We start from the raw sequence: 18601 nt of genomic DNA on the forward strand, positions 1-18601 counted from the left end.
CTTTATTCCTGTTTTTGATACATGTTTTTTCTTCTTAAAGAGGTCCCTCCAGCATTTCCTGTAATACTGGCTTTAGTTTATTTTTGTTTGGGAAGCTCTTTATCTGTCCTTCAACTCTAAATGATAGCTTTGCTGGATGACGTATCCTTGGTTGTAGATCCTAGGTCTTCGTCACGTCGAATGTTTTGTGCCAAGCCCTTCTGTCCTACATAGTTTCTTTTGAGAAATCGGCTGCCAGTCTTATGGGTGTTTCTTTGTAGGTAACTATCTGCTTTTCTCTGGCTGCTTTTAATATTCCTTCTTTGTATTGAACCTTTGGTGTTTTAATTATGATGTGTCTTGGTATGGGCCTCTTTGGGGCCCTGATTTTTGGAATTCTCTGAGCTTCCTGGGGTTTTATTTCCATTTTTTTTTACCAGGTTAGGGAAGTTTTCCATCATCATTTTCTTTATTCCTTTCTTTATTCCATTTAATATACTTCTCATCTCAGTTAATGTGTTCTTCGTTTCAGACTGGTTCCCTTTTATAATTTCCATTTCTGTTTTTATGTTTTTTATCTCTTTGTTGAAGTTCTCACTGGATCTTTCTACACTTCCCAAAAGTTCATTAAGCATCTTTATAATCAGTGTTTTGAACTCTGCATCTATATTAGATTCTTTGACTCCATTATATCTGAATCTCTGTTCTGTTCTCTCATATGGTGTCTGCTTCTTTATCTTCCCATTTTGGTTGCCTTTCCATGTCTGTTTCTGTGTACTAAGCAAAGCTCCTCAGTCTCCATGTCTTATTAGTGTGGATTTGTGAAATAGGTGTCCAGTGGCACAGTTCAGCTGCAGGCCAAATATAGCCCAAGCCTATAGCTCTCTGGGGCCATTTGTTATGATTCAGCAAGCAATCCACAGATGCTGTGCATACAGTTGCCTCATAAGGCCACACCAGAAACTGAGGCCAGCTGCTTCTAGTGTGAGTCTAGGTGCTACTCAGCAGGGAGCACCTGACTCACTGAGGATATACCTGGATGTGGCTTGGTGAGACCACGAGTTGGGGGAAACGGGGTTTCAGGGAATCCTCTGGGTAGAGCAACCTCTGTTATCCAGTTTGATGACTTCCTGGCTACAGCGGCTTTGTGTTCGCACACTGGAAGAGGGGAGGGCTCAACAGGAAACAATGGGCACTGCCAGCATTTCTGTACAGAGCAAGTCTCCCCTCGGCCCTCACTCTGATAATGTCTCTGTAAGTCCCTGGTGCTCCCTGTGCACAGTCTAATCAGCTTGGTGCTCAGAGCAAGCAGGTCTGTCTTCGCGAAAATCCATTGAGGGATGTAACCCCTTTAAGAGGTGTTTGCTGCGGCTGCTGCTGCAGCCTTTGTCTCACTCAGCTTCTGGAGACTAGATAGCCCTGCATCCCTGCCTAGTCCTACCCTCTACTGTTGCAGGGTATTTTTTTGGATTTCTCCCTAGTTGTATGGCTTGTTCATCTAGATCCCAGGCAATTTTCCCTTGCTGCTTGCTCCTTGTTTTTGTCACAACTTGAATTTGGTCACCAGAGGGATAAACAGTGACTCTATCATCTATGCTGTTTTTTCCCCCTCTTGACGTTTTGATAATGGCCATTCTGCAGATATGAAGTGATATCTCATTGTTGTTTTGATTTGCATTTATTCGATAATTTGTGATGTTGAGCATATTTTCATGTCTGTTGGCTTTCTGTATGCCTTCTTTGGAAAAATGTATTTAGGTACTCTTAACATTTTTAGTTGGAATTTTTTTTTTTTTGGTGTTGAGTTGTGTGAGTTCTTTGTATATTTTGGATATGGACCTCTTATCTGATATATCATTATGCATATCTTCTCTCATTCAGTAGGTTGTCTTTTTGTTTTGTTGATGGTTTTCTTTTTTTGCAAAAATTTTTTAGTTAAGTGTATTCTCATTTCTTATTTTTGTTTTCGTTGCTTTTCCTCGGAGAGACTTCTCAAAAAAATAGTGCTAAGAATGATGTCAAAGAGTTTACTGACTATGTTTTCTTCTCATTTTATGGTTTTTCAGTTCTTATATTCAAATATTTAATCTATTTTAATTTTGTATATGGTATATGGTGAGTGGCTCAGTTTCAATTTTTTGCATGTATCTGTCCAGCTTTCTCAACACTATTGATGAGACTGTCTTTGCCCCATTATATTTTCTTAAATATACTAAGTCTCGAAATCAAGTAGACTAATTTCTCTTTTTTCAGAATTGTTTTAGTTGTTCTAGTTCCTTTGCTTTCACAAGAATTTTAGAATAATTGTCTCAACATCTACAAAAAAAATCTTTCTGAGATTTTAGTTAAACTGCATATGAATTCGAGAATTGATGTCTTTTCTATTTGAGTCTTTCAGTACATGGAAGATAGATATGTCTCCAGTTTTTTTCAGGTGTTTGACTTCTTTCATCAGTCTTGTGTAGTTTAGAGAATGTAGGTCTTATACATGTTTTCTTAGAATTATATCTAAATATTTTATTTGTATTTTGAGCCATTGTAAGTAGTAGTGTATTTTTTATTTTAGCATCCACATGTTTATTATCATTATATAGAAGTATAATTGATTTTCGTTTGTCTTGTATCCCCTGATCTTGCTGAACTCTACTTTTTCTAAGTTTTTTTTGGTGTGTATTCCATAGGTTTCCTGCATAGACAATCATATCATATGATTAAGACATAAAATAGGGATATAGGGACAGTTTTATTTCTTTTTTGGTCTGTATGTCTTTATTTTCTTTTCTTGACGTATTTATTAGATTGGCTGGAATTTCTACCACTATGTTGAATAAGTGTGGTGAGAGTGGCTATCCTTTCCAGCTTCCTATCTTACAGGGAAAACGTTCAGTCTTTCACCATTAAGTATGTTAGCTATAGGTTGTTTGTAGATGCTCTTTATCAATTTAAGAGAATTCTCTTCTATTTCTGTTTTTCTGTGAGTTTTAACATGAATGGATGTTTATTTTAAATGCTTTTTTTGCATTAAATCATGTAATTATATAGTTTCTTTTTTTAGCTTGTTAACTAATACTGTGATTACATTGGGCTTTGAATATTAAATTGGTCTTGCGTACCTGAAACAAATCCCACTTTGTCATGGTGTATAATTATTTTTATATTCTGCTGAATTACATTTGCTAATATTTTGTTAAGGATTCATGAGGGATACTGATTTGTAAATTTTTTCTTTTTCCTATTTATTGGCTTATTTAAAACTTATTAACATATTATATTAGTTTTAGGTATACACAGCAATGATTAAGTATTTGTATATATGGCAAAATGATTACCACAATAAAATAGTTAGTATCCATCACCTTACGTAGTTAAAATTTGTTTTCTTGTAACAATGTTTTTTTGTTTTTTTTTTTTTTTTAGATACACTCTGTCCATCTCTGTCTTCTTACTAGAACATTTAGACTACTTACATTATTGATACATTAGGACTTAAGTTGCCCTGGATTTAACAATTCAGAATTTTTCATTGGGTTCTTTTTTTATGTTATATTTCTTTCCTTAAACTTTCTATTTCTTTGCTGAGACTTTCTATCTTTTCATGTGTTTTATTGTGCTCACAATTGGTTACTGAAGCAATTTTACAATAGCTGCTTTAAAATCTGTGTCAAATAGTTCTAAGCATCTCTGTCACTTCAGTGGTTGCATCCATTGATTGTCATTTTGCATTATCTTTGAGGTCTTGTTTTTTGGTATGACAGGTGATTTTTTTTTTTAATTGAAACCGGGAAATTTTGAGTATTATGTTATGAAACTCTGGATCTTATTTAACCCTTCTGTTTTAGTGAACTTCCTCTAATCACTTCTGTAGAAGTGAGGGCCACTGCCTTATGACTTCCAGATGCAGGTAGAAATTGAAGTTCCCTACTTTTCCTTTGTTGACATTTGTGGAGGGATGCCCTCCTTACTGTTGGCAGACACAAGAGTTCCAGGTTTTCACTAGGCCTCCACTGATACCTTCTTGTTCCCCACAAAGTCTCCACTGAAACTACAAGGGTGGTGGCCTTGTTCTTGCAGTGTTGGTGAAAGCCCTGACTCTTTACAAGTTCTCCTTTGACACTACCCCAGGGCAGAAGAGAATTGGCTACTTCTTAGTACCTGGTGGTTTAGAAGTTCATATTCCCCATGTGGTTTCCACTGACACTGCAGGAGTTGAGAGGGAGGCCTCCTTATGTACTGGTGAGGGTGGACCATTCAAGACCCTGTTCAGTCTTTGCTAGCACTGGTGAGGCTCGAGCCACAGTTTTTCTGCAGTGTTAGACTGAAGAAGAGTTTTTTTCCTTAAAAGTTTTTCATTTTGCTAGGCTGCTTGCTTTTGGCTAGAGGTGAAGCAGACTTTTATTGTTTGTTTGTTTTGTCTGCCCCCAGTTTGCTGACTCCTTTAGCTTCAAGTCTAGGATAGATGAGGCAGAAAGAAAACCCAGGGAACTCACTAGTGTATTGTTCCTCAGAGTCTTCTTTTGCTTTTTAAATATATAACATCTAGGACTTTTGGTTTAATTAGCAGGAGAGATAATGAAAAATATTATTTCTTTTATCTATTTTAACAAAAGAAAACCTCCTGCCTCCCTCATTGCACTCAAGTTAGTTCTTTTCTCTGCCCCCTTTAAGAACCAAACCAACTCTTTGAAAGCATTTGCCTATATTTTTTCCAATTCCTCTCTTCTCATTCTTTCTTGAACCTATTCTAGTAAGGCTTTTTATCTCTACCACTCCTCTGGAATCACTAGTCAAGGCATCATTTACAGGCGAATAATTAAACCAATAATGCTTATCAAAACTATGGCTAAAGGTAAATTTATACACAGAGGGGAAACTGATAGCTTTAAAAGAGAAAAAAGCCTGAAACCAAATGAACTGTCTAATTTAAGAAGTTAGAAAAAAGATCAACCCCCCCAAAAAAGACATAAGATAAAAAGGTATCTGGACATTAGTAAAATACAAAGCAAAGCTAAAATTGAGAGAATTAAGAAATTCTATCAAGATGATCAAAAAAATCAAAAAGGCAAAAATATATTATAATGCACATTAGAAAATGTTTTAAATAATTTTAATCAACATATTTAGATAAAATTTGTGCAGTAAACAAGTTATCATAAAAGTATATAAATGACTAAAACTGATTCAAAAAGAAATGGAAACTCTTAATGGCCCTATAACCATTAAAAATGCTGATCTAATAAGTAAAAGTGTTTTGCTCTCTCAATGAAAAGGCCCTGGTGGTTTTTCAGCTAAATTTGGGCAAAAGCTATTTCCAATGTTTAGTAAGCTTTTTCAGAAAAGGGTAATAATATTCATTTTACTTTTCTGTGGCTTGTGTTAATAAGCTTGTGATCAAAACTAGCAAGGAGAATGTGAAAGAATGAAATTTATGAGTCAGTCTCATTTGGGAACATAAAAAAAATTTAGCATCGTCTGTCTGAACAGGTAACAGGACAAAATTTGGCGTATTCTGAGAATGCAATATTTAAGCAACACTAGAAATTGATTCAAAATATGTACCTCTTAATAAAATTGTAAATAAAACTATCACATCATTAATTTAGAATAGTGAAAGTTTCATTTAAAACTAAGAATGCTGTGTGTCTGTACTACATGATGAGTACTAAAATTCAGTTTTAATGAAACTGATAGCGCAACTAATTTGATTATAAAGAGTCTCTCAGAGATGGCAAAATGTGAGGTTTTGACGAGTAATTAGTGAAAATGTTAGAACAGCATTTCAAGTAGAGGAAAATAATATGTACTAAAGCATTTGGGAATGGTAAGTGACGTATAACTAGAGCATAGTAAGGATATTGGGACCTAGCAGGAGATGTAAACTGGAAATCGGTCCCAATTGTGAAAGGCTCCGTCTGCCTTTTTTTCTGGCTAAATAGTAGAATATATCAATCCAGTGAGAGTAAAAGTCAGTAAAGATTTTTGACTTTTATTCTGTTTAACTTGTATATTTAGTACCCTGTCTTTGGAAATAACATGTATAACTTTTTTGCATTCTTTTGCATATGTACCTTATTCAAAGTCAGGTGCTACTACTGATTTATCTTGATTTTTTTGTTCACTAAAAATGTAGGATGCTGAATTTATGACTGAAACACTAATGTAATGTATTAATTTCCTCAGTGTTATATCTTGAACTTTTAAAACCATTCATGGATAATCTCTCACCAAGCTGGTGCCTAAGAACTTTCTGATGAAATATATGACAGAGACCTGATTAATTTCATTTGTTCTATCATTTTTTAATTTTATATGTGGTAAAAAGCATATTTTATTATATCTTTTTTTAAAAAGACATTTGTGGTTTTATTAGAGCTTTTTCATTGAGTTTTCTTTTTAAGTCTGGAGTGAACATTCATTGATTTTTAGGTTTTCATTTTCCTTTTTTTTTATTGCATTGGTAGATACAAGGCAACAAGTTTGCTTGTTATACTAAATTTTGAATCAGAATTTTAAACCAAAATAAACTTGTAAATGCTCTGTTTTTTCTTAATGCATTTCTTCTAACCCCCAAAGATTTTAATTTTCTTGATTATATAATGCTTGATTTTTTAAATTTAAGGTGTGACTGCACAGAAAAATTACAGAACAAATTTGACTTTTTGCGCTCACAGTTGAATGATATTTCTTCGTTTAAGAATATCTACAGATATGCCTTTGATTTTGCAAGGGTAGGTAGAATTTCCATGTTTTTTAATTTTGATATTTTTTTAAAATCTTGAGGCCATACTTAGAAAAATTTTTTTTTTACTTATATTTTAGGATAAAGATCAGAGAAGTCTTGATATTGATACTGCTAAATCTATGTTAGCTCTTCTGCTTGGGAGGACATGGCCACTGTTTTCAGTATTTTACCAATACCTAGAGGTATGTATGTGTGTGTGTGTGTGTGTGTTTTTTAATTTTGAAAATACTATTTTAAAACTTAATCTGATTGAAAATATACCTTTAATCAAGGAAAAACATAGATTTTTAATACTGCATTTTAAACAATATCTGCTTGAGTCGAAAATTTCTGTTAAACTATGTATATATCTGCTGTCATTTTTAGACACAAGTTCATGTTCGTTAATATATTCTGTACATAAACCATTCTAATTTCATCCCTTGCATCTCACGCATTAAAAAAGAAACCTTCAAGAAATATATTTTAGCACAGTCTTTATATGAAATAAGTTTCTTGGGCTTTTGGCAGGACAGAATTGATGCTAATGCACAAAGCTCAAGCTTCTAATCAGTTTTTTCCTGTTTACACAGGATCTTAGGTTGAAATCCACATAGGAACCAATTGTAATAAAAAAACTTTTCGCTTAAGTTCAATCTAAAGAATTTGAATAAAATTTTAATATTTTATGTCTACAAATAGCAGAGTGGCTATCATGGTGTACTTAAATGTACTGATTACTAAAATCGTATGCTGAACTTATGAAGAAAGCATTCTTTTAGAAGGCTTATTATAGCATCTATTTTATTGTAAGAAGATACTTTTTTTTTTCCGTTTGGTTTTCTATCTAATTTTGTGCCTTTTGAATTTTTGGTATTTCAGCATAGTACTCACCATTTTTTTGTGCTGCTTCTTTGAAAAATACTGTCTCATAAACTTGATTGTTTATCATAGCAAGTTCCCCAGAGTAGTTTTGTTTAAAGCTTGTAATAAGAGACAATGGTATGAAAAGGTCTTATGTGAATGAGTTTTGTGCACACTTAAATCTTTAAACCTAATAAAGTAGAAATTAAGTAACTTTTCTAAGATCACACAGTTAAGTAGCAGAAGTGGAATTTGAACCTATGCCTATATTCTTCCACTGTCTTTAAAGATGCCAACTTCAGAATGTAGCTAAATAGTAAATCTCATCCAAAGAAATGAATTACTGGGAAGCAGCACAAGGGAACTTACTATAAGTAGGAAATGTATGTCTTGATCTCATCGATGGTTAAACAAATATACATAGATAAAAATTCATTGAGTTTACCCTTACTTAGTACCCTTGATGCTCTTGTTATTCTTCATAACTGAAGTAAAAATAAAAGAAAAATAAATTGGCGATGTTAATGTTTAATTGCCCCTGAGGATTCCTTTAGAAACACAAATAATTTAAGGAGGAATAAATGTTTTAGGAAAGACCAAATTACAATATATGTTATAACTATATTTGTTGAAGTTGAGCCCTAATGAATAATATTTGCTCTGTAAGACAAATACTTATATCATTTTCTGTAGCAATCAAAGTATCGTGTTATGAACAAAGATCAGTGGTACAATGTACTAGAATTCAGCAGAACCGTCCATGCCGATCTTAGTAACTACGATGAAGATGGTGCTTGTAAGTATAATATAATGTTTTCCTGTGAAAATAAAAAAATTTTCAACTATTAAATGAGAATACACATTTGTGTAGCATTATCATAAAGGATTTAAATTTCCTAACAGTAACTTATTATTTAACCATGTGGGAAGTGTGGGGAAGGCAGGTGTAAAAGGTAGACAAAAAGCTTAGATTGAGCAATATTATGAAATCTTTGTTGGTGAATGAAATGTTTTAAATTTCTCTGTAACAGCATTATAAAACTTAATTTAAATTATGATTTCTGTACCTAAATGCTAAAGTTCTGCATTATTTCTGCCTTTCCTGGCATTTTCCTGGAAGAAAAGCGTAGTCGTGATTTTAAAAAATAGGAAGCAAAATATCAGCTGTGATAGAAAAAGCTTTTTCTAAAGTCTGGCAAAAGCGTACCTATATTCTTTCATAGGAATTGGTGGCTGGAGCCAAGCAGTGGATTATGCTAGACTTGCTTTCTAGTTTGCTGGTCCATAACATGCCAACAACAAGGTTGCTTTTCAGTTGCCATTTATTCTTGTGCTCATTTACAGTTTTTCTTGTAGTTTATCAAAAGCAAGAGAAAAATTGAGACTACCAGAGGATTGTGCATTTTAAGAAAAAGGGCAAGCATATTTCTTTGTAGCAATGAATTTTTCTGCATTTAGAAAAAGTAAACTGAGCTCATTTAAATTGCTTACATGGCTTTTGTAGGTAAATGAGTTTGGAACCCCTTCATGATAAAAATATCCTTTTAGAATTGTTCTTTGGTCAGGTATTTATTAGGCACTTCCTTTGTGTTCACATTTATACTAGGTCCTGTTACTGGAACAGTATATAAGTCTCTAATATGGCTGCCCCTTCAACAAGCTTACATACTTCTTGGTGAGGTAACATAGAAATACTAAATTTAACACTTTTCAGATTGTTTAATAATTAAATGGCAAATGCTGTGGGCAGTTAGCAAAAGAAAGAAGTTAATATTTAGTTATTAGAGAGTTCATGAAACACTTAAACCTTGAGAAGGAAGTTACTACAAATACCCATTCTACAAAGTCCATTATGTCAAAAAAGAAAAGGCTATGGAAGCACCATTAAGTAGATGAGGGAGGCTGGAAGCAAAACACCTTAGAAAGGGAAGGATCAGTTCCCTGTCATCATCACAGAGCTTGTGGGAATTTGTTTTATACTTGAAGAGATTTAGTTCATTGAATTCTAACAAAAATTGTTTATTTCTAGGGCCTGTTCTTCTTGATGAATTCGTTGAATGGCAAAAGGTCCGTCAAACATCATAGCAAGAACTATTGTGAAGAAAATGCAAACCTTTTGATTCCTACATGTATACAAGCTAATGAGATGAGGGGGAAAACAATCCAAAGGGAGCATTTTTTTTCATATGAAAGACTTCTCATAGTACTTTTTTTTCCTTTTTTTTTAAAGGAAGTTTTCTTGTTACATGTGATGGGCCTTGAGCCACACCTCTTCTGAGACTGAATATTGAAATTTTTGTTTTATGTTTATAACATTTATTTCAGAACAATAAAGATTCAGATTTGTGACAAAGGCCTTAAAGTGAAGATGTCCCTTGAGTGTCAGAGTGGTATTTATTTTTGTAAATTTTAATTCTTGAATTTTAGAGGTTCTATTCGCCATGAATATGTGAAATTTTAAAGATTTTAAGCAATCTTAATATTAATGTCATCACTGATCGTATAGTTTATTGTATTCATCTTTGCACAGTTAGGAATAATATTTATTGGCTTCTGGGATAATGATTTTCTAATGCAACTAATACATTTTTGGATATTGGAAGCACTCCAACTTTCAGCTCTGGTTTTCTGTGAAAGTTGTCAAGATCTTACGCACATACTTTATCTGAAAAGTTTAGGATTGGAAAGATGATGTCCAGTTATTTTGTTTTTTAACCATTAACTAATATTGTTAATAAGCGTAAATCAGCATTGCATGTATATTCTTGATGTGAATTTTAAGTTTCCTGTATTCTGTCAATTAAAAAGTTCCATCTATATTTGAAAGCAAGGTTCATATATTAACAGCCAAATCAGACAAATCAAACAGCCTTATGAGAATTAAGACCAGTATTGAAGATGTATCATCATCATTTTTGTTGTTATTAGTAGCATATATATGATCCCTTTAACTATTATTTGTGATTTAGGGAATTTTGTTGAGTCCTTTTTTTTTTTTTTTTTTTTTTTTTTTTTGGTCTTAACCTTAGGTCTGTTGATGTGGATTTAGTTAAGATATACATATATATGAAAAGACAGAATAAGGAATCATGAGAGAACCCTTGGCATAACTGTGCACAACTCATGGCTGCCATTTACAATAGTACAATCACAGTATTGCTAATTACTGTTGGCAATAAAGTATCTTGAGAAAAGGACAGCCTTTTCTAGTTGCATAAAAGGCATTTTTTTAGACTAGCAGCACAGCTGATTGTACATTCTTTTTCAAACCATCCAATATTCCAGTGATATGAAAATTTTGTTCACATTCAAAGTCTAGTCACAGCCTCAATAACATTCCTAGTTTCATTGTTAGTGGAGAGAAGTAAATGGAGTATTTTTTCATAATAAGGACATTTCTATTGGGATTTAAGATAAAGGTTTATTTTTGTTGGTGAGTTTATTTAATGAGCGATTTTCAGTATTGAAAGGGAGAATAACATTTTAAAGATTTTTATGGTTCGCCTTTTGGTTAATAAGCTGGAGGAAAATGATTGCTGTTTTACTTGCATTCTTAATGAAATTACTTTGTAGAACTTTGTAAAACACTGATATAATAATGGAAAACAATTTTTTAAGTATTAGAATCACTGAATTGCTAGCACTGAGTATACCAACAGTGTTATGATTTAGCATCATAAATGATATTTTAATATCAAGTTTATTATAAGTAAAGCATTTAGATTTTTAGAGATTTGGATCTTTATAACTTGACTTCTAAGATACAACTTCTGAACTTGAAGAATATTGCCCATTTTTGCTTAATTTCAAAACATGTAATTTAAGTGAAGTCTTACAAGTTGTCATTTTATGGCCTGAACTAATGGTAATGTTTTTGTCATCTTCACTATTTGAGTAAGGAACACTCAAAACTTATAGGTGATCTTTAAAAAAATAAAATATATGAAACTATTTACTTTGCTTACTGCTCTGAAGATATCTTTAAGACTTTTTGAATCTGAAAACTAAAATGAAACTTACTTTTTTTCCTTAAGCCAAGAGCTTAATCCTACTGAGGCCATGCTTGCTTTACTCTCTTGTTCCTAGTTCTCTCACCTCCTTAGAGTCATAATATTCATTTATTCTGGAGGCAGATTTACTCTGCCTCATTTATCAGTCATGATGTAGGCTTGTCCCTACTTGTCTTTCCTTTCTTATTTTCTATTTAAACTGCATTTAATTTATTGGGAAACATGATCAAGTGGTTAAATGGTATAAGCAAAGAGGACAATATTAAGGAGTTTGCAGTATAAAAAAGAAGTCTCCTAACTGTTGTGGCTCTTCTTTTAACTGGTTAGCTTTAAGTGCCTTCCCAGGAATCCTATTGTAAAATTTTGAGAATTATTTCCTTTGTATGGAATGAAATACTCAATGGTGCTTTATAGTCAGAAATGACTTGCTTCTTATAGAATAGTATACAAATGTAATACTACTGGAAGAAATTAGAGCCAGGGGGTTGATTCTCAACTGTGAGAGGACGGAGAGTTTGTCCCCCCACTCCTCGGAGCCAGTAATTTTTTTTGTGCTGATCTGTCTGTGGATTACAGTCTTTGTCTTTTGTTGTTTAATGATTTCTTGCTTTTTAAACGCTGCTGGTAAAATTCTTGACATAAAACATTTTTGACAGTAATAGTGTTTTTAGGTATAATGTATAGGTTTTGTTGACTCGGGTTTTACTCTGTTTGAAGTACTCTGGATTGGTGTTTCTTAAACTGGAATTTGAGGGCCTTCTATGGGGATGTTAGATTGACTCAGAGGAGTATTTCTCTTAAATACAAATGCCTTTTCATCTAGTGAACCAAAAATTTATCTTTAAAAATATTTCTCATAACTTCTTGTGAGAAGGAAGAACAGTAGAATTTTAAAATAACTATAGAGTTCATAAGGCATACAAGTTATGTAATATAGCTTGGATTCAGAACACTTAGTTAAATCTGAACTAAGCGTTTCTTCAACAGAACATGTTTCTGCCTAACATTAATGTGAAATTTAGAAAGGACTTATTGAAATATATTGTGTGCACAGCTCAAGAAGCCAATAGTAAAAATATTGACTTAATTTGGAGAAGTGTACTTAAAACTGTTCTGATAATTCAGTGTGATGAAATTTTATTTGGGCTTATAAGGCTCATCTAGACTAAAGTTTTTTAGCACATCTCTCATGTGCTTACCAGATGTCTAAAGCATCATGTAAATTGGGAACGTTCGAATACTTAAATGCATTTCTTTGTTAGACTAAGAGAAAAGGCAAAGTTGTATTTTAATCTTATTCCTAAAGAAGAATCTTTATTCTTAAAGAGGAATTGTCCCTTCTTGAGGAAGTATTACCTCTTGAGTGATACTGGAAATAATTACAAGGACACATTTTCAAAAAGTATTCATTTTCTCTTCAGGAGAGTAAGAAAGAACAGCAAAATCTCGTTGATTCCTCAATAGGAAAGCCTAGTCTAAATTATTAAATATTCTGATCATATAATATTTTAAATGAATGTAGTTTTATTACTTCTCTAACTATTTGGTAACAACCAGACAAAAAAGATTGCTTAAGATTTGATCTTTTTTGTTAAGACCTAGTTACTTATGAGTAGTACTGTGAAAGCCAAAAAAGCAGTATAACTTTTATGGTAAATTTATATAGATTATAGATTGTGGAAAGACGAATTTCTGCCCGAAGCCTTATGTGAATTATCACTAGTTCAATCCTTAATTGTGAGATTGTTCTAGTGAAATTTTACTTCACTGGAGCGAATCTTTAAAGCACAATTTATTTACTTTTTCCCAATCACCAATCTTAGTAGATCAGAAATTTGCTATGTCCACCTTGTAATCTTTTGTATCATATACAGCTAGTGCTTCCTTTGCTCCTTTCCTAGACCAGTTGTTACCAGTTTGACCATTTTTATTAAGTTTCGTGTGCTTTGCCTATAATTTATCCAAACCTTTTTGAATATGGCTTATTTTTCATGGGTTCTGATTTATCGCATATTAAATGTTCTTTAAAATATATCCAGTAATAAGGTTAGGCTTTGATATGAGTATGGAATCTTGTCATACAATGCCAATATTATTGGAGATCGTTTGTATTTATTTTATGGGTCTAAGGTTCATAAATGGACAAGTTATAGTAAAACAGTTTTATTAAAAGTGTCTTAGTGTTTCCCCATATTGTATCATTTTAAAGAAGCTTTATCAGTCTGCATTTTGGCTTTCTGAGCGTTATTAATGAAAATTGTTCTACATATTTCATGGGTTTTTTTAAGTATTAAGATAAAATCGTGGATATGAAATAGTCAAATAACCGTACTTATAATTATTTTTTAAAGCTAACAAAAATAAGCCAAATGGATATGTATAAAGCCAGATTTACCCCAAACTCATGTGTGTGTGTGTGTGTCTGTGTGCCTGTGTGTAAATTGAGTATTGCCGAATATTACTCATAACTTATTTTTCTAAGTGGAAAATAGATTGCGAGTAAAAGCCCTTCACATATTTGGAAGGTGCGAAGAAAATTTGCTATTATGTAATTGGTACCAATTGCATTTGAACCATGAAAGATGAAAGACCAATACTTGAACAATTTGATTTGAAACTTAATATTATCTCATTAAGCTTAGCAAAATTGATTTTTGTGAATATTAAGTGAAGTTTACCTCAAGTACTTTTCCTGTATTAGCCTATCATGCAAATGAAATGGCTTATAGCAAATCCATACACAGTTATTTTTCTTTACAAATGTGAAAACCTTACCTATTTTGGATTTATATCATTCCTTGAAACTACTTTGAATATTGAGAATTTATAGACATAACGTCAGAAACCTGAGTTGGTTTCTTCTTTGCAACATCCTTGTTATGTCATTTGACCTTTGTCGTCTTCACTTTCATTTCTGTAAAATAGTGATATTAAAACCTACCAGTATTGTTGTGAAGTTCCAACAGGGCTGTATCCACAGCACTTAGTAAATGTTAAATAAATACACTTGGATATTTGAATAAAAAATTAGTTAAAATAGTTCTCTTTTTTTTCAACAAACTATAGTCTTGCATAAACAAGTGTCTTAGATTTCTGGTTTTATTCTACCATTTATTTTTATAATCAGACTTATTCATATTCCTCTTGGAGTAGATGTTTCAATAAATCTCAAGCATCTATTTGCCAGGAAGTGTTCTAGGCCTCCATATATAGCAGGGCACAGAATAAACAATTATTTTGACCCTTTCAGAATTTTCATTTTAATTGATAAGATGTTTATCATATGGTAACAAGGTTATTAAGGGCAAATAAGTCGAAGAAGGGGTTTGGGGAGTGTATGAGTATGGTTTTGCTATTTATAGAGTATACACTGATAAAGTGACATGGAGCAGAGATCTGAACAATCGAGCCATATGCATATCTGGGAGGAGAGTATGCATATCAGGCAGGACTGTTAAATGCTAAGGCCCTGAGTTGGTAGGTGCTTTGTGTTTTCAGGAAACAGCAAGGATATCCTTGTGACTATAGTGAGCAAACAGAATATTAACCAAGATTAGAAAGTAAGGTTAGGGTGATTGGGATTAATGGTCATGCCTGGTTATAGGTAATCATATAGGACAGTGTAGGCCTTTCTAAAGACAGACTTTGATTGAGTAAGGTAGGAAGCAATTAGGGTTCTGATCAAAGCAAGGATAGTAGTGGGTAGAGAATAATAAAGAGAAATGGTATCATTTGAGACTGAGGGCAATGGAAATAAGTGGTTAGATTCTGAATATATTTTGTTTAGAGCCAATATTATATCTGGATGGATTGGATATGGGGTATGAGAAGAATCAAGAATGATTACAAGATTTTTGGTTTGAAGCATTCCAAGAATGAAGTGACTATTTACTAAGATGGGGAAGACTCAGAGGAGCAGGCTTGAAGGGGGTAAGATCAAGAGCTCAGTTTTTAATGTTATGGTAAACAGGCCCGTTAGAAGTCCTAAGGGAAATATAGAGTAGGCAGTTGGATATTTGAGTCTGGGAGTGTGTGTGTGTGTGTGTGTGTGCGCGTGTGCGCGCGCACATACACACGTCATCAGTGTATAGCCCTGAACTGAACTGAAGATACATGATCAGTGAAATTTAGGACTGACTTGATTTTTCAAGTAAAATGCTACCTTAACATTTTCTACTACACACAAAAAATATTTTCTATAATGTTATGGAAGTACTGATTGCTTTAAAAAACAAGATTGATAATATATGCATATGGCAAATTTAAAAGGGGAGTGCCATTTTGTTTTGAGATAATAACAGTTTTACATTTTAAGATTATGTCTGAGGTGCCAGGTCTTTTTTGTGGTAGTTGGAAATTGCTATTCTGATTCAATTAGACAGTTTTAGCACTAGGTGGCAGGCTTGCTTCTCGATTGTGGAGAGTAGTAAATAGCCAAATGTACCTATGTATAATCCTAATAAATGATTGCACTTGTTTCTCAAGTGACAAGTTTACTATCTATATTTTTTTCTATTGCTAGGAAAGCATAAAATAAGGCTACTGGTAGATTTTAGTATATTTAGGACTGGTAGTTAATATTAACATACATCTGCATATGAAGTCCAAGAAAACTCAAGTGATCACACCCCTCCATCTTTGCTCCCACTCCCATGGACGCAGCCTTTATCTACCCTCATGTTAGTAGAAATAACCTGTTGGTGGGGAGGGGTTTAGCCTTTTTCTGGTCACCAAAGTGGAGAGGAAGGAAAATGGACAACTCTTCTGTCTGGCTTGTATCAGTTTGAGACGTTTGAGATGAAATGGAGCTTTCTGGAATGAAGGCGCCCTTCTGTTTCTCCCACTTTGCCAATACATCGTCTTTCTGCCACCCCAAGTTCTTTTAGGTTCCCTACTTCTACATGATAGTTCCTCAGTTTCCTAATCTCCAATATGAGAATAATGTTCCTTACCTCGTGAATTGTTTTGAGGATGAAATGAAGTAATGCATGCAGTAAATAGTAGCAACACTGCTTTCTGGAAAAATATTACATTTGGACTTTGTAGGATGGATTTGTGTTCCTTAAGTGTTCTTACATAGTAAAATCAAATGAATAGCAAAAATAATGATTCACTAAACAGATACATTTAGAATTGCAAATCTGTTAGGAAATTAGTCCCTATGTCAATAATACAAACCAATTTGTTTATTTGCTCTATTAATGTGGGGCAGTATAGTGAAATGGTTCTTCAAAGGGATATGAAATATAACTCAATAAGATCAATTTAGAATGCACTTTGCACCAAGGAGTACCTGTTCATTAACATTAGCAGCTATAGCTATCTTTAAAAGTGGATCAACTGACCTCATAGTCAGGATTCTGTTATTTCAAAAAATATTAAAAATTATAAAGCCAAAATAACTATAATGTCTTCTTACATTGTTTGTCTCAAACCAATCATTTAAAAATATTTTTAAGTAGCATAACTCTTTTCTAAAACAAGTTTTACTTAGGTGTACAATATTTAAAACAGAAAGACAACTAACACACTCTGGTTAAAGTAAGAAATTAGTTAAATTTGAAAGCTCTTACGTGCTCCCTACACATCACCTCCACTGCCGCTATTGCTTTGGAGAATCCCCAAAGGAACACCCTAGCTCTCTGACGAGCATATTTTGAAAACTACTGCTTCCACATTTGCACCTTGGCCTATCAAGCATGTGAACAAGGTGATAGAGGGAGAAAACTCAGAATCTACTTGGAAATTACTCTTTGTATAAAAGCCAAAAAGTAGCTTCTGTTTAGTATGGAATAGGTGAGATATATTTCATGCATCATTGTAAATGTTAATACTAGAATTATAAAGGTTATGATAATTCTGTTTTAGGTTTATTCTCTAGAGTTGGTCTGAAAGGGAGTGATGTGGAAGAACTGCCAAGAAAGTTTTGGAATAGATGTGAGAATGAATGAAGGTGTGTGGGTTGAGGCTTCACTCTGGCCACTTATTATATAGGATAAAAAAGAATATAGTTCCTATTCTGTACCTTTGAGGGATTTTAGTTCTCAAAGAGGAAACAGCTCTGTGAACAGAGATCATGTCAGTTATGAGTAAGTGTTCCCCACTCTGTCCACCACATAATAAAGGCTTAAAAGATGTTTATTGAATGAATGAATGAAAGCACAAGTCTGCCATCTTCCCTAAACTGCAAGTTGCTTGAAAGACGGGCCATGTTTTATTTATCTTTTTGTGCTTTATGGCAGCACATGGCCAGTAAATTAAAGTTTGCTTACTGAATGAATGAAAGAATGAATGAATGAACAAATGTACACATGTACATTGAAAATATATATATCCACATTCCCATTAGACTAAGATTCTTAGCTCAGTGCTTGACTCATAGAAGCTTATTAAAATGTTTGTAGAATAGAACTTGTTTGAGTAGTATCAGAGTAGTCTTGTATAACCTGGCACAGTGTCTTCTAAATAGACAGTAAAAATTATTTCATGATTAAAGACAGGGATCCCACTAAGCATTTTCTGAGTTGGTTCTAGTCAAATAACATGAGCAACATGTTATGCTGTGCATTTAAATGGTCAAGATGGCTTCTCAGAGCTGATGAGTCTTGAAGGGTGGGGGTTCTTTGGTGTTTTAGAATTAGATAACTGGAGAGGAAAGAGGCTGGGGACAGGGAAACCAGTTAGAAAGGTACAATGTGGAAAAAAGATTTGTCTCCGAGTCTGTTTTGCTGCTTACTGGCTATGTGGCCTTCTTTTTCCTCTTCTGTGAAGTGGAGGTAAAACTGATGTGCATATTGATACTGTACTTCAAATTGTTTATAAAATGCTAAGTAAAACTTATTGCTATGCTTTGAATGCAGTGGATTCCAAATGTTTTCTGAATGACAAAGAATAAATTATATTGACTAATGAAAAGAATGGAATGTCATCTCCTGCATCTGCCAGGAAACTTGTTAACTCTTATGGGAAGAAAAGTAAATATGTGAAGCCACCAAATCTCATGATCGGAAGAAAGACTTTGGATTAGTTG

At 33.3% G+C, this 18601-nt stretch overlaps 1 protein-coding gene across 2 annotated transcripts in view; it reads left to right on the top strand.

Annotated features, from left to right (window-relative positions):
• DCUN1D5 (defective in cullin neddylation 1 domain containing 5) overlaps nucleotides 1-9932 on the top strand; it is a 29979-nt gene extending 20047 nt beyond the window's left edge. Inside the window, exons 5-8 of one of the 2 annotated variants that reach the window (XM_036221726.1) lie at nucleotides 6596-6704; nucleotides 6796-6900; nucleotides 8255-8357; nucleotides 9591-9928. In XM_036221726.1, coding sequence (XP_036077619.1) covers nucleotides 6596-6704; nucleotides 6796-6900; nucleotides 8255-8357; nucleotides 9591-9646 — 373 coding nt within the window. In that variant the 3' untranslated portion in view covers nucleotides 9647-9928. Of the gene's footprint in view, nucleotides 1-6595; nucleotides 6705-6795; nucleotides 6901-8254; nucleotides 8358-9590 lie in introns of both variants that reach the window. The other variant, XM_036221727.1, reaches the window with a different exon arrangement.
• Nucleotides 9933-18601: the final 8669 nt, after the last annotated feature.

This window comes from Rousettus aegyptiacus, unplaced genomic scaffold (assembly GCF_014176215.1).
Source record: "Rousettus aegyptiacus isolate mRouAeg1 unplaced genomic scaffold, mRouAeg1.p scaffold_m13_p_5, whole genome shotgun sequence".
NCBI classification, from domain to species: domain Eukaryota; kingdom Metazoa; phylum Chordata; class Mammalia; order Chiroptera; family Pteropodidae; genus Rousettus; species Rousettus aegyptiacus.